General features: G+C 35.4%; 1 protein-coding gene across 4 annotated transcripts in view; it reads left to right on the forward strand.

The window, feature by feature from the left end:
* Positions 1 to 406: 406 nt before the first annotated feature.
* The window catches only part of LOC131277464 (serine/threonine-protein kinase tousled-like 2), a 108,749-nt gene continuing 95,893 nt past the window's right edge, over positions 407 to 13,262 (forward strand). For 2 of the 4 annotated variants that reach the window (XM_058292512.1, XM_058292513.2), the window contains exon 1: positions 5,655 to 5,738. In XM_058292512.1, the coding sequence (XP_058148495.1) occupies positions 5,670 to 5,738 (69 nt within the window). In that variant the 5' untranslated portion in view covers positions 5,655 to 5,669. Of the gene's footprint in view, positions 475 to 1,656; positions 1,727 to 2,643; positions 2,688 to 3,410; positions 3,507 to 5,654; positions 5,739 to 13,262 lie in introns of those variants that run through there. The other 2 variants (XM_058292514.2, XM_058292515.2) reach the window with 2 other exon arrangements.

The raw sequence follows: 13,262 nt of genomic DNA on the forward strand, positions 1-13,262 counted from the left end.
TAGTAACTGTTTAAACTGGGATTCATGCCTCCTTTAAGGAGTGACTCAGAAAAGTATTTCCTTCGTTATGGTCCCTGACCCCTCCTCATCCAGAATTTTAGCATACTCCTTAATATTTCAACTTTCTGATAGTTTCTCGAGAATGGGAGAATTGATTACCCATGCTTGTTTTCCTTAAAGAATGAACTCACTACATGCAGAAGTACTTCTAAAAAGGGAAAACATGCACTTGAGTATAGTTTGTAGTAGAAATGAATAGTAGCTAGAGAATTTTAAATGGAGTTGTTGCAGTGAACTCTTAGCTTTGTTGACCTGATTTAGATGTCAGAATCAGCAGGCTTCTTTCGCTCAGTTTTGCTGTCAACTTAAAGTTTCTTTTGGTTTGTTTTATTTTCTTTCCAGGGGCCACTCAATAGTGAGTCTTCCAACCAGAGTTTGTGCAGTGTGGGGTCCTTGAGTGATAAAGAAGTAGAGGTAAGAAGCCGCATCCTTTGTAAGGTTTTTTTTATATTCCTATACTTTCAATCTGGGTTAAAAGATGATAATGTGTAACTCCAAGGGGCACTGTTATAGATTATGTGAATCTTTGAATTGTATGCTCTTTCCAGCTGTGCAGCTGGATTGTGGCCCTAATGGTTTCTTATTATAATCATGTATGTATATATACTGTTGTCTTTGTGTGTGTGCACTTAGAGTTAAAAAGGGCAGAGTTTTGCAGTTTTAGCTAAATTAGTTTAGGTGCCCTTGAATTTTAATACTTGCCAGTGGTTCAACAGAGTGGGGTCTGTGTAGCCTGACTGACTTTAATAATAGAATTTGAAGATGTTGATTAAATAAAAGGTAAGATTTTTAAATTAGTCAAGCAACTTAGCTAAATCTCTACTAACTTTGAAGATAGATAAAACATGGATAAAACTAGAGCCAATTTACTTATTATGTAGGCCTTTTCTTTAGAAAGATTGGGTTTAAGCTAACGCATTCTTTTGGTATTCTCTCAAACCAGATGTAAGTATATAGACTGTTGAAAACTAAAAAAAATACTTTCTCATACGTATAGGATCTCATCTATTGAGAATGGGGAGTAGATGTTGATAAGGCTTCAAAAGATAATAGTGTGATAAGTTTTATGAACAGGATTGAAAATGAAAAAGGAACTAAAATCATCAGGGACATGAAGACATTGTAGACTTTATACTCAATGCCATTGATAAATTTTCATTTCTGTTATATTCAGAAACATTATTTTAAAATAAAAAATCTACATTATAAGCAACAGTGGTTTTTAGTTTCTAATATAAGGACTTTATACTATTTTATTTTTTATAGTAGAAATATTGTAATAGTTTTTATTTGAGAGTGTGCATATGCTAGATGGTCATACTACATTTGTGTTTTATAAATATTTACGCCTGTGCAGCAATCATAACTTACAGTTGAGAAAATGGAGGCTCTGATATTCTTTAAGAAATTTGCCCAAATGCATAGATAGTTCAGTCCCAGACCCTGTATTCTTTCCATTTCCCTGTTCTACGAGCAGGAGACTTAGGATTTGTCTGTGCCAGTTATATTTCCTTTATATAGTTGATATTTTGTGTCTGTTCACTTTTCCATAATGTGAAAATCTACTGAAAAAATGACATATATGGTATTTAACAGACTCCTGAGAAAAAGCAGAATGACCAGCGAAACCGGAAAAGAAAAGCTGAACCATATGAAGCTAGCCAAGGTAGTAATAATTTCACACCAATATAAATACTAAATCCTCATGTTCTAAGATAGAATTTTCACACTCACACTAAATAATTAGTTTGTACATTGGGATTCCTAATCAAGGAGATTTGTGTATTTTGAGGGAATATCAGGCTGTTTATTACAGACTTGCCATTTGATAGATAACCTGGCAAAACAGTGTTAGTTCTTTGGGGACTCTTGCTTTCTCTGTTACAAGTTAACAGTCTTCTCACCACAGGTTTTTCTTCAGATTAAACATACTGTACAGAAAAGAGATTATTGTTTTGGGGTTTTAACTATGTCTTGCATGAAATCAGTTACTGTTTACAATGGACAGGCAAAAGTTGTTTTATTTACATTGCTGTCCTCACTTCCTCTTGTTCTTCAGTGGCAATTATTTAGTTGAACTTTAGAGCCCACTAGAATGAATCCCTAAATATTAAGGTTATAATGCTAAATATCTGTAAATAATCAAAGAAAGAATAAAAGTGTTTCTGATTGTGGGGAAAAGTTCTCCCAAAGTGACAAGGTCATATAAGTTTTGTGGTAAATAGTGTAAACTTTTAAATTCTGATTAGTGTAACTGTTAAACTCTCATTTCTCTGAGATGTTAAAGGATTGGGAGGAGTTGATTATGGATTGGATTTATTTTGATTCACAGTTTTGGCATGAATTTTGCTAGTGTATTTCATATTAAAGGAAAGCAACCTGTGAAAATTATTCCATTTGCTGCTTATTCAGACTTTTATTATATGGAGGAAACACTGTGTTCTTAGAGTACAGCTCTTTATAAACAAAAGCTGACACTTGACTTGAAAACAATATACAGTTATTGAATTTATTCTGCATTTTAGTAAATGATGATTTACATGTGTATTGGAAAAATTGTACTTATTTTGGTTTCATTTTCAGGAAAAGGCAATCCTAGGGGACATAAAATTAGTGATTACTTTGAGGTAAGTTAAATTTTTTTGAAAAAAAAAAACAACAACCCACAAAACTATAACCTTTTTTTTTAACCTAAATCCTTGAGGTCTTCGCTTAAGGCATTAGAAAGAAATATCTTGCCTTTACTGTGCTCTCTTCACTTTCCTTCCCATCTTCGTCAATATAATTCTGCCCCATTTCTCAATAAGAGGAAACTGCTGCTGATTTCCTAAATTTAAATTTATTATGTGTCTTGTCTGTGATGATATAAGAATTCACAAATGAGGTGATTTTTCTCTTGGTCATACTGGGTTTCGTGTCTTAGAAAGATTGAGGTGGAATGACTTGGATTCTTCTTTTGTCCTTTTCCCTTTACTCCAGTGGAACATGTAGTGAGCTTGCTTGACCCATCATTAGTGGTTTCTAAAGAAGACACTAACTTCTGCTGCTTTGTGTATTTTGAGACAGGAACGGAAAACATTCTCTCATGTCCTTTCAAAACCATGTGTACCTTCAGCTTTCTAGCCATGTTTTCTTTATTTCTTGGTACATTTCTGCTGGAGCTCCTTCTTAAGTCTTGTTGAAAAGATAGCAACATTTAACTTACATGGCATTTTCTCTCTAGAATAAGATGTATTGACGTAAGGGGTCATATGTAATTAAAACCTGTTTGTGTATTAACCTTTTACTCTCCTTATCTGAAGCATAGTACTGTTTTGAATTATTCATATCCATTTTTCCCTGTTGGCCAGTTTGCTGGGGGAAGCGGGCCAGGAACCAGCCCTGGCAGAAGTGTTCCACCAGTTGCACGATCCTCACCGCAACATTCCTTATCCAATCCCTTACCGGTAAGCATTCACCTGGAGAAATTTGACGCCTGTTGTAGGAAACAAGAAGTCCAGGAACACTCAAGCAAAGTTTCTCTTCAATTAATTACCCTTTGGGAACAAGGCCTTAGGGAAAATAGTTCTTAGCATTAATTGTGAATTCCTCATTCAGATTCAAATCTACATCAGTAAATGATTTGCAATCCAAACATTAGGGTTTGTTGTTTTTTTAACTCTTGTCAAGCTTACATGTTCCTGTAACTTAATTTTTTAAAATTTTATTTTATTTTTAGTTTGGTCAGCTTGTGGCATTTGAATTATCTCCAAGACATACTTCGTGATATAGCAGTAGGAGAGTTAATACTTTACAAATATTAAATAGGTTTGTGTCCTATATGTGAGATCTGAAGATCTGAAAATGTTATAGCTAACTTAATGTTTTCAACTGGGGCAGTTTTGCTACTAAGGGAGCATTTGGCTATGTATGGAGTCATTTTTGGCTGTCAAACTGGGGTGAGGAGGGGAAGGGAGGTGACATAGACATATAGTGAATGGGTACAGGGCAAGGATGCTGCTAAATATTCTACAGTGTACAAAGGACAGTCCCTCATAACAAAGAATGATCTGGTAACAATGTCAATAGTGCTGAGGTTGAGAAACCCCTGAGTTAACCAATGTGAACTTTGTGTTATTTTGCCAAGTGTCTTTGGAAAATTTGTTGATACTATATAAGACCTCTTTGAAACCCACTAATGCCTCAGGTATTTCTGTGGGATCTCTAGGGTCTGAGAGTTTCTGAGATCAAGTTGAACTGATCAGAGCAAAAGGGTATTCTGCAGTGTTCTGAAGGAACTGCAGTGAGGTTTCTGGTTGGAAAGTTGTTTTTCTCTGCTTCAGCAGTGTTGGATAATACTCTTCTTAAGTGATTTAGACTTCTGTATTTCAAAAGTACTTTAAAATATACTTCCTCCGCTTCTCTTGTCTTATAAAAACATGTATTCGTTAAGGTGATTATAATTATTAAAGCACTTAGGAAAATGTATATGACTGGAAAGTTTTACTATTATTTTTTCATCCTTGCCATGTTTTAAAATGTTAGAAATATTTAATGTCTAGATCTATTTTGCTATGTTCAGTTTTGTTAGATAACTGTCAAGGAGGCTTATGTCTATTTTTATTAAGCTTTAAACCAATTAAAGCTTAAAAAATGAGATTTCAGAATTATCTATTTAGGGTAAACCTGTTCTGTAGAATTTTTCAGTGTTGTTTATCACTCTTCCTGAAATATTTTTTCATTTGGTTTTTAATAGTGACCATCCATCTCTTGTTTGTCAGTTAAAATTGAGTCTACCTGAAGAACAAGAGATGTAATCAGTTTCTGCCAGCTATATGAATGGTGACTGGGCCTCAGCTTCACTATGCAGATTTATTAAGTGTTGGAACAGGAATGAAACCTTATTTTCCTTTTTCCATTGCAACAAGAAGCTTTTGATCACTACCCATCTTAGATTCTATGGTTCATTATTATAATCACTAATTTGTGTTAGTCCTCAGTTTCCTTGCCCCATTCTCTCTTACCATACTTGCTTGGGGAAAAAAAAATCCAACTCTGGTTAAATCCACCCTTTGCCTGCCTCTAAGCAGAAGATACACACACAGACGCACATCCATGCTGACTGATATCACTTTAATTCATGACCACTAACTTCACGTGCACCCCTTGCTGCCTGTCAGACCTATTGTATTCGCTTGTCAGCTCCCTTTCCTCAGCTATCTTTCCTAGATGATTATTTCGTACTTTCTTTTTTCCTGCAAGCCTCCTGTAGCACCTTTTGCCCTTTACTATCTCAACTGTGACGGCCTTGCTTTTTAGTTTACTGAGAATAAAAGTAAGAAAATTTCTACCTTCCTACCCCAAATCTGCCATGCTACTTGCATCAGTATCCATATGCTCTTTCTTTTAGGGCGAATGTATTTGCCAGCCCTTTACATGCTTACAAATATGTACCGTATTTCTGTGATAATTGTATATACCCCCTTCTTGATATTTCCACTTATATAGCTAATAGACAACTTGAGTTTTACCACATATCCAAAAAAGAATTCTTAATCCCTCTTCACTACCACTAGCACCAGCACACTACCAAATACCAAAATCCTGTTCTTCTTGCAGTCTTCCCTGTCATGATAAATGACAGTTTCCTTCTTCTAATTTTTCAGGCCAAAACTTCATGCCCTCAGTCTAATCCACTGGTAAGTCCTGTTCCTTTTCCTTTAAAATGTATCAGAATCCAACTACTTTTTTCTTCCTCTGGTTTTCTGCGTTAATTTTCCGAAATAATTTCCTTGTTTCTGCCCTATCCCACCTCTTCGCTGTATACATATATATACAGTATATACAGTAGCCAAAGCATTTCTGTTAAAAAGCTAAGGTAGGTCCTGGTATTCTTCTTTTCAAAATTGTTCTTGGATTTTCTATACCTAACTCCTTACATGGCCTAGAGGCCCCTATGTGGTCTCTGCTCCCTCTTCATACCCGCGTCCTGATTGTGACATCTACTGCTTTCCCTCTCCTTCATGGCACTCCAGCCACAATGGTCTCCTTGCAGTTCCTTCAAAACACTGGAAAATACCCTTTAGCTTTAAGGCTTTTGTCTTTGATTTTCCTTCTTCCAAGAGTATTCTTTTCCTAAATAATGGTGTGACTTACAATCTCTTCATCAGTTTGTTGCTCAGAAATTACCTTATGAGAGAGGTCTCTCTTGGCCAACTTTTCTAAAATAGTAGTCCCTGGCTCCTTATCACTTTTCCCCTAATTCTGCTTTATTTTAATTCTAAGTTATCACCACCTGGAGTATATATTTAATTTTTATAGCTACTGAAAATTTTTTATTGATTCGTATTTGTAAATATAGAAGATTGCACATTTAAGTCTATAGCTTAATGCATTTTCACAGACTGTACATTCCTTGGTGACTAGCACAAGAAACAAAAATTACCGGCTCTGCAGAGGAGTCCCCCTTGTGATCACTTCCAGTCATTAGCTTCCTCGACACTAGCAGTAGGAGTACCCTGACTACTAATAGCATGGATGAGTTTTTTCTATTTCTGTACTTTGCATAAAAGAAGACATATAGTATGTACTGTTATGTCTGGCTTCTTTTGTTCAACATTACTTGCGTAAGATTCATCCATATTATTATGTGTTGTAAATCACTCATTGTCATTGCTGTGTGGTACAATTTTAGTATATTTTTCATTTAATCTGTTTAATTTTTTTTTAAGATTTATTTTATTTATTTATTCTCCACCCCTCCCAGCCCTTTGTTGTTTGCACTTGCTGTCTGCTTTCTGTGTCCATTCACTGTGTGTTCTCTGTGTCTGCTCATTTTCTCTTTAGGAGGCACCATGTGGGAGAGAGGTGCTCAAACACTTGAGCTATCTCTGCTTGCTGTTTTGTTTTCTCTCTTATTGAGTTTCCTCTCTGTGTCTGTTGTGTCATCTTGTTGCATCACCTCTCCATGTCAGCCTGTCGCTTGAGCTCACTGTCTTGCTCATCTTTTCCAGGAGGCACTGGGTCCCAAACCTGGGTCCTCCCATATGGTAGGCGGGAGCTCAGTCACTTGAGCCACATCTGCTTCCTAATGTATTTGATTAAAAAAAAAAAAAGATTGATTTGTTTATTTTCCCCCTTTCCCCTCCTCCCTCCTTGCTGTTTTTGCTGTCTGTGTTGCCTTCTCCTTTTCTCCCTGTAGGATTCACTGGGATTTGATCCTGGAGACCCCTGATGTGGAATGAGGTTCCCTGTCAATTGTACCACCTCAGTTCCTGGTTTCTGCTGCACTTCACCTTGACTCTCCCTTGTCTGTCTTTCGATGTGTCATCATCTTACTGCATAACTCACTTGGGCAGGCACTGGCTTACCATGGAGACACTTGTGTTTTCCGCATGGGCCTGCTTTATCTTCTTTTTTCACTAGGAGGCCCCAGGGATCAAACCTGGGTCCTCCCATGTGGTGGGCGGAAGCGCTATCACTTGAGCCACAACTGCTTCCCCTATTTAATTTTTTTTTTTTAAGATTTTATTTATTTATTTTTTTCTCTCCCCTCCCCCCCACCCCGGTTGTCTGTTCTCTGTGTCTATTTGCTGCATCTTCTTTGTCTGTGTCATGTTGTGTCATTTCTCCGTGTGGGCTGCGCCATTCCTGGGCAGGCTGCACTTTCTTTCGCGCTGGGTGGCTCTCCTTACGGGGCGCACTCCTTGTGCGTGGGGCTCCCCTACGCGGGGGACACCCCTGCGTGGCAGGACACTCCTTGCGCGCATTAGCACTGCGCATGGACCAGCTGCACACGGGTCAAGGAGGCCCGGGGTTTGAACTGTGGACCTCCCATGTGGTAGACAGATGCCCTAACCACTGGGCCAAGTCCGCAGCCCCCTATTTAATTTTAAACTGTATAATTAATTCATTGTCCATCTTCTCCCATTAGAATGTTAATCCCATGAGAGCCAGGACTTTTTTTTTTCTTTCCTGCTGGGCTCTTCTTTTACAGTACTCACCACATAAAGGTGTAATTATTTTAACTAATTTTTCCCACTTGACATGGAAGAGATAAGGTCATCTTCAATTTTTGGTTTCTAGTACCCAAAACAGTGCTTGACACACAATGGGTACTCAAAACTGTTAGTTGAAATAAAGAAGATAAAACAGCACCTGTTTGTTGAAAGAGAAGAATAGATGGGTGAATAATTATTACTTCAACCTTTTTCCCCTAAGCCATTCTTTGATACTTTTATTGTCAAATGTAACAAGATACAAAAATGTACATAAAATATGAACTTTTTTTAAACTTAGGATTTGATAAACTACAGCCCATGGCCTATGAGCTTTTTTATTTTTAACTTTTTAAAGGATTGTAAACAAAGAATATATGACAGAGCTGTTATGTGGCCTTGAGAGCCTATAATTAATATCTGGCACTTTACAAAAAAGTTTCCAGAAAATCATTATAAAGGTAACATCCTTGTAATCACCACTTAGGTCAAGAAAAAAAATATTTCCAGCACCCTGGAAACCTATATGCTCTGTCCTGATTACACTCCTTTCTTCCCTCGATTTGAAAGGTAGCCACTATTCAAATTTTTGTGATAATCATTTGCTTTTCCTTATAGTTTCACCATCCATATATATCTTCCTAAGAAAATTGGTTTAGTTTTGCCATTGAGGCAATTTTGTTAATCATGTTGAAATCCTTTACATTTTGATTTTAGGTTATTCTATCCTTTACTATGAGAGGTATATTTAAGTCTCTTGTTATGATTGTGGGAGTTGTCTGTTTCCTTATGTATTTGTGTTAACTTTAGATTTATATATCTTTGTTTTTTTAACTATTTATTTTAAGGAAACTTTAGGTTACATAAAAAAATATAGGGGATTCCCATATACCCCACTCCCTCCCCCTCCCATACTTTCCCACATTAACAGCAACCTTCATTAATGTGGTACATTTATTACAATTGATGAATATACATTGAAGCGTTGCCACTAACCGTGGATTATAGTTTACATTATAGTTTACACTGTCTCCCACGCAATTTTGAGTTATGACAAAATATATAATGGCCTGTATCTGTCATTGCAGCGCCTTGCAGGACAATTCTAGTGTCCAAAAAAATGCCCCCATTATGCTTATTTTTTCCTCCCCTTAGAACCTCCGGTGGCCACTGCCTCCACATCATGATCAAAGTTCTTCCATTGCTAGAATAACAGTAAGTCTGTAGTAGAATAGTAGAAAGTCTACTTTAGTCCATTGTTTATTCCCCAATCTCGAGGATTTTGGGATGCTGATGCCTATTCTGCCTCTAATTGAAAGAGGGCTTAGCTCCTATGGGGCAGATGAATGGAACTATCTTGTTTGCGGTTGCAGACTCTCTCTGTTCCTTGAAATGAGTATTGTTCATCATCATCGCCTTATTGTCCTGGGTGAATCCAATGAACTGGAGTATATGTGTTGCAACTCTGCTAAGATTCAGGGCCCACCTCGCACATGGACAGCCCAAAGATTTAAGTCTCTTGGATATACATCTATCAAGTATAGTACTAATATAGATTAAAATATATCTTGAGGCTATGTTATTAGGTACATACAAATTAAAACTTGTTATAGTAAATAAAAAAACAAAAACAAAAAATATAAAAAAAGATTTGATGTATTATCCTGATGAAATAAACTATTATTATTAATTATGTGATGCTCTTCTTTTATAATGTTTTTTGGTTTAAATGTAGTTTATTTTATATTTAATATCTCCAAACCATTTTTCTTTTGTTTGGTATTTATATGATATAAATATTTCCCTTCTTTTACTTCTCATTTTATGTCTCACTATATCTCTTATAAATATTTATATATCTACTCTAAAAATCTACCTTTTAATGTCAACATTTAATCTATTTGCATTTTGAATAATTATTGCTATTTAGATTTAAACATACCATCTTTTTATTTACTTTCATGTATATTTGCTGAAGGTTAACTCTCTAGGGTTTTGTTTGCTGAAATTATTTTGCCCCTTTTTTTTTTTTAACAACTAAAAACTGTTTTATATGGGTGGAGGTTGAAGCTTACTGTCAGTAAATCATTTGCTGTGATCTTCAAAGATCCCAGAAGGTTGAGGGTTGAATCTTCAGGAGATTTAGAGCCTTTCAAGTTCTGAATACTAAATACTGAGGGTTTTTTTGTTTTTGTTTTTGTTTTTGTTTTCCAAAGGAAGAACCACTGGCTTGCTTTTTTTTTCCCCTTCTCTTTTTATTTTTTATTTTTAATGTTACATTCAAAAAATATAAGATGTCCCCATATACTCCCCACCCCCCTTCTACCAGCTTGCTTTTAATCCTGTTTCCTTTTTTTAACCTTTCAAAATTGTTGCAGCTTTACCAGAAGGCATGTAGGGAAATCGTTGTCCAACAGTTCTCACGTAAATCCAATCCTCAGACTCCTTGTGGCTACGTGCTGTTATTAAATTCATTTCTGAGCAGCAAAGATTATTTCCCCTCTCCCATGTTTGGGATTTCCTGTATTCCCCCATTCAGTCTTGGCTGCCACAATCAGACAGACAGAAAGCATGAGGACTTCTTTTTCCTGTGTCTATTGTGGAAACCTTAGCAGCAGACTTTTATTTTTGAAAGGTAGTTTTGCTGTGTACATTTCTGGATTGCCTTTTTTTAAAATATATTGAAGCTGGAGAAATCACCTTTCATTTACCTGTTGTTTTTCCTTGGCTACTTTTAAAATTTTCATTTCTCATGTTCTGCTGTTCACTATGATGTGTCTTTTTATTTTTCCTCCTTGGGATAGGTTGGGCTTCTGGAATCTGTGGGTTGGTGCCTTTTACCAGTTAGTCATTGTCTCTTCAACTATTGTCTCTGTTCTGTTCTCTTTCTTCTCCCCTTATGAAATTACAGTTAAATATATGTCAGAGCAGCCATCTCTTCTCTTATTGCTATACCTCTTAACTTCTTTTTGTATTTTCTTTCTGTCTCTGTATGCTCCATTCAGAATTATTTCATTTTGCTGGTTTTTCAGTCTCAAGTTCTCTGCTTAGTTGTGTCTAATTTGTTGTTAACCCCATTGAACTCTTAATTTTGGTTATTGTGTTTTTTTATTTCTATTTGGTTCTTTTTCAATTCAGCTGGACCACTTTTTTGGTTGTTTTTTTTTTCTTGATGTTTCTCTGTTTTAGGTTTATGTTCCCTGCAAATATTTTCAAGCTCATCTTTGATTTATTTTTTAAACATAGTAGACATAGTTGTTTTATAATCTGTCTGATAATTTTGCTGTCTGGAGTTTTTGTGAGTATGTTTCTGCTGTCTCCTGTTTCTCCTAGTAGCTCAGAGCTTTATTTCTTTTATGTTTCATTTTTTTTTATTGTGTACTGCTCATTGTCTTTTTTTAATATTACCGTTTATTTTTTCTTTTTTTTTCCTTCTCTTTTCATTTTTTTTGAAATATTATTTGTGAGGTTTCTTTGAGGCCTAGGATGAAGGTGCCTTCCTTCAGGGAGAATTTGTATTTACTTCTGCCAAATGCTTAGAGATTCCACCACTGCGTTATTCCTTTAAATTACTAAATTAATTAATGGATAGCATTTTGTTTTAGCCACCCAGGCAATATTCATTTGTATTGCGTTAACATTTCTTAAGAGAACATCTCCCTTCCTTCCCCTCAACTGCCAAGGCAACTTCCTTGTTAGTCCCCTGGGAGTTGGGGCAAGTTTTCTTCTGCTTTATCCTTTCTTTAAGGGTATAGCTCTTTGAAGGCCTAGGTTGAAATGTGAAGGGTTTCCTATTGAACCCTCTACCCTGGAGGGGCCTTGGCTTTTGACTCAACTCCTTGGCACAGTGGTGCCCTGGAAATGGAAATTCAAGATCTGCAGGTGCCTTTAGGGCAGCTGTGACTTTGTGCTTCATTTACCTGTCTTGTGTTTATAATTTCTTTTAGATTTTGCACTGACAGATTTATCTTACCAACTTTTTGATGCCTTTGGTGTCTTTTAAAATATTTTATACCACCTTTATAGTTTTTCCCCCAAGAGAAGTTTGGTACAGATACCCTGATCTGCCTTATTTCCAGAAATAGTTGACAATCTTCTAACGTTTGGCAAGTATTTATTGAATTCATGGCAAAATGAATAACTTTAGTATTGCAGCATTATTCTTCTGGTTTAGTTTTAGCTTTTAGAGATATATTCTCCCACAAAGAGCGAATATTGTTATGAATGGGTATCACAGGTGTTCTAGAGCCTGAATTTAAACTGTTGGATTTGGAGGGGTTGGGAGTATTGATTTTAAGAGGACTCTACTTATAGATTCACAAACTGAATTCCTTTGTCAAGATCATTTGGTTGGTTTATTTTCTAAAATGAAATTGTTAAATAGTTTTTCCTAATAAAGAGATACATTCTGATTATGAGAGTTCAACAATTCAAAATAGTAAAATAGAAAGTTCCCTCCAAAAGAACTACTGTCAAAGAATTTTGTGAGTAAGTATTTCTAGACTTTTTCTGGATATGTACATGTGTGTTTATATAATTGAGTTTCCCCATTTCCATTATATTAATTTATTTAGCCAATATCCTATAAACATTTTTGTATTTTATAATGAATGTCCTTGTGCATAAATCTGTTCTTTTTTTCCTTTGGATAAATTGCCAAAGTATAATTCCTGAGTCTAAGGGTATGGTTATTTTAAAAGGTTATCACATAAATTGCTAGAATGTTATAGGAAGTTTGAAAGTGCCAGCTAATATCAAGTTTTATCATTGTAATCTTTGCCAGTATATTAGGAGAAAAATAATCTTGTTTTAACTTGCATTTCTTCATTAGTGGTATTAAACATCTTTTCATACATTTAATGGCCTTTTGGATTTCTCTTTTAATATTTTTTTCTGGTCTTTTGCATATTTCTATATTGGAATGTTAGCATTTTCTTACTGATGGGTAAAAGGACTAAATTTTATTAAGATTGTCATATCTTTGTCATTTATATTATAAATATTTTTGCCTGTTTTTAATTTTCTCTTTTAACTTTATATTGATTTTTACCATTCAGAAGTCAGAAATTTTGATGAAGTCTAATTTATCAATGTTTTCCTTTGTGATGTATGGGCTTTGTGTTATTCTTAGATGTTGGTTTATGTTTTTTCTTTTTCTTTTTCTTCCTTTTTACACATCAATTTTATTGATACATATTAATAAAGCATACAGTTCGTTCAAAGTAT

Source organism: Dasypus novemcinctus, unplaced genomic scaffold, assembly GCF_030445035.2.
Source record: "Dasypus novemcinctus isolate mDasNov1 unplaced genomic scaffold, mDasNov1.1.hap2 H_5, whole genome shotgun sequence".
Classification (NCBI taxonomy): domain Eukaryota; kingdom Metazoa; phylum Chordata; class Mammalia; order Cingulata; family Dasypodidae; genus Dasypus; species Dasypus novemcinctus.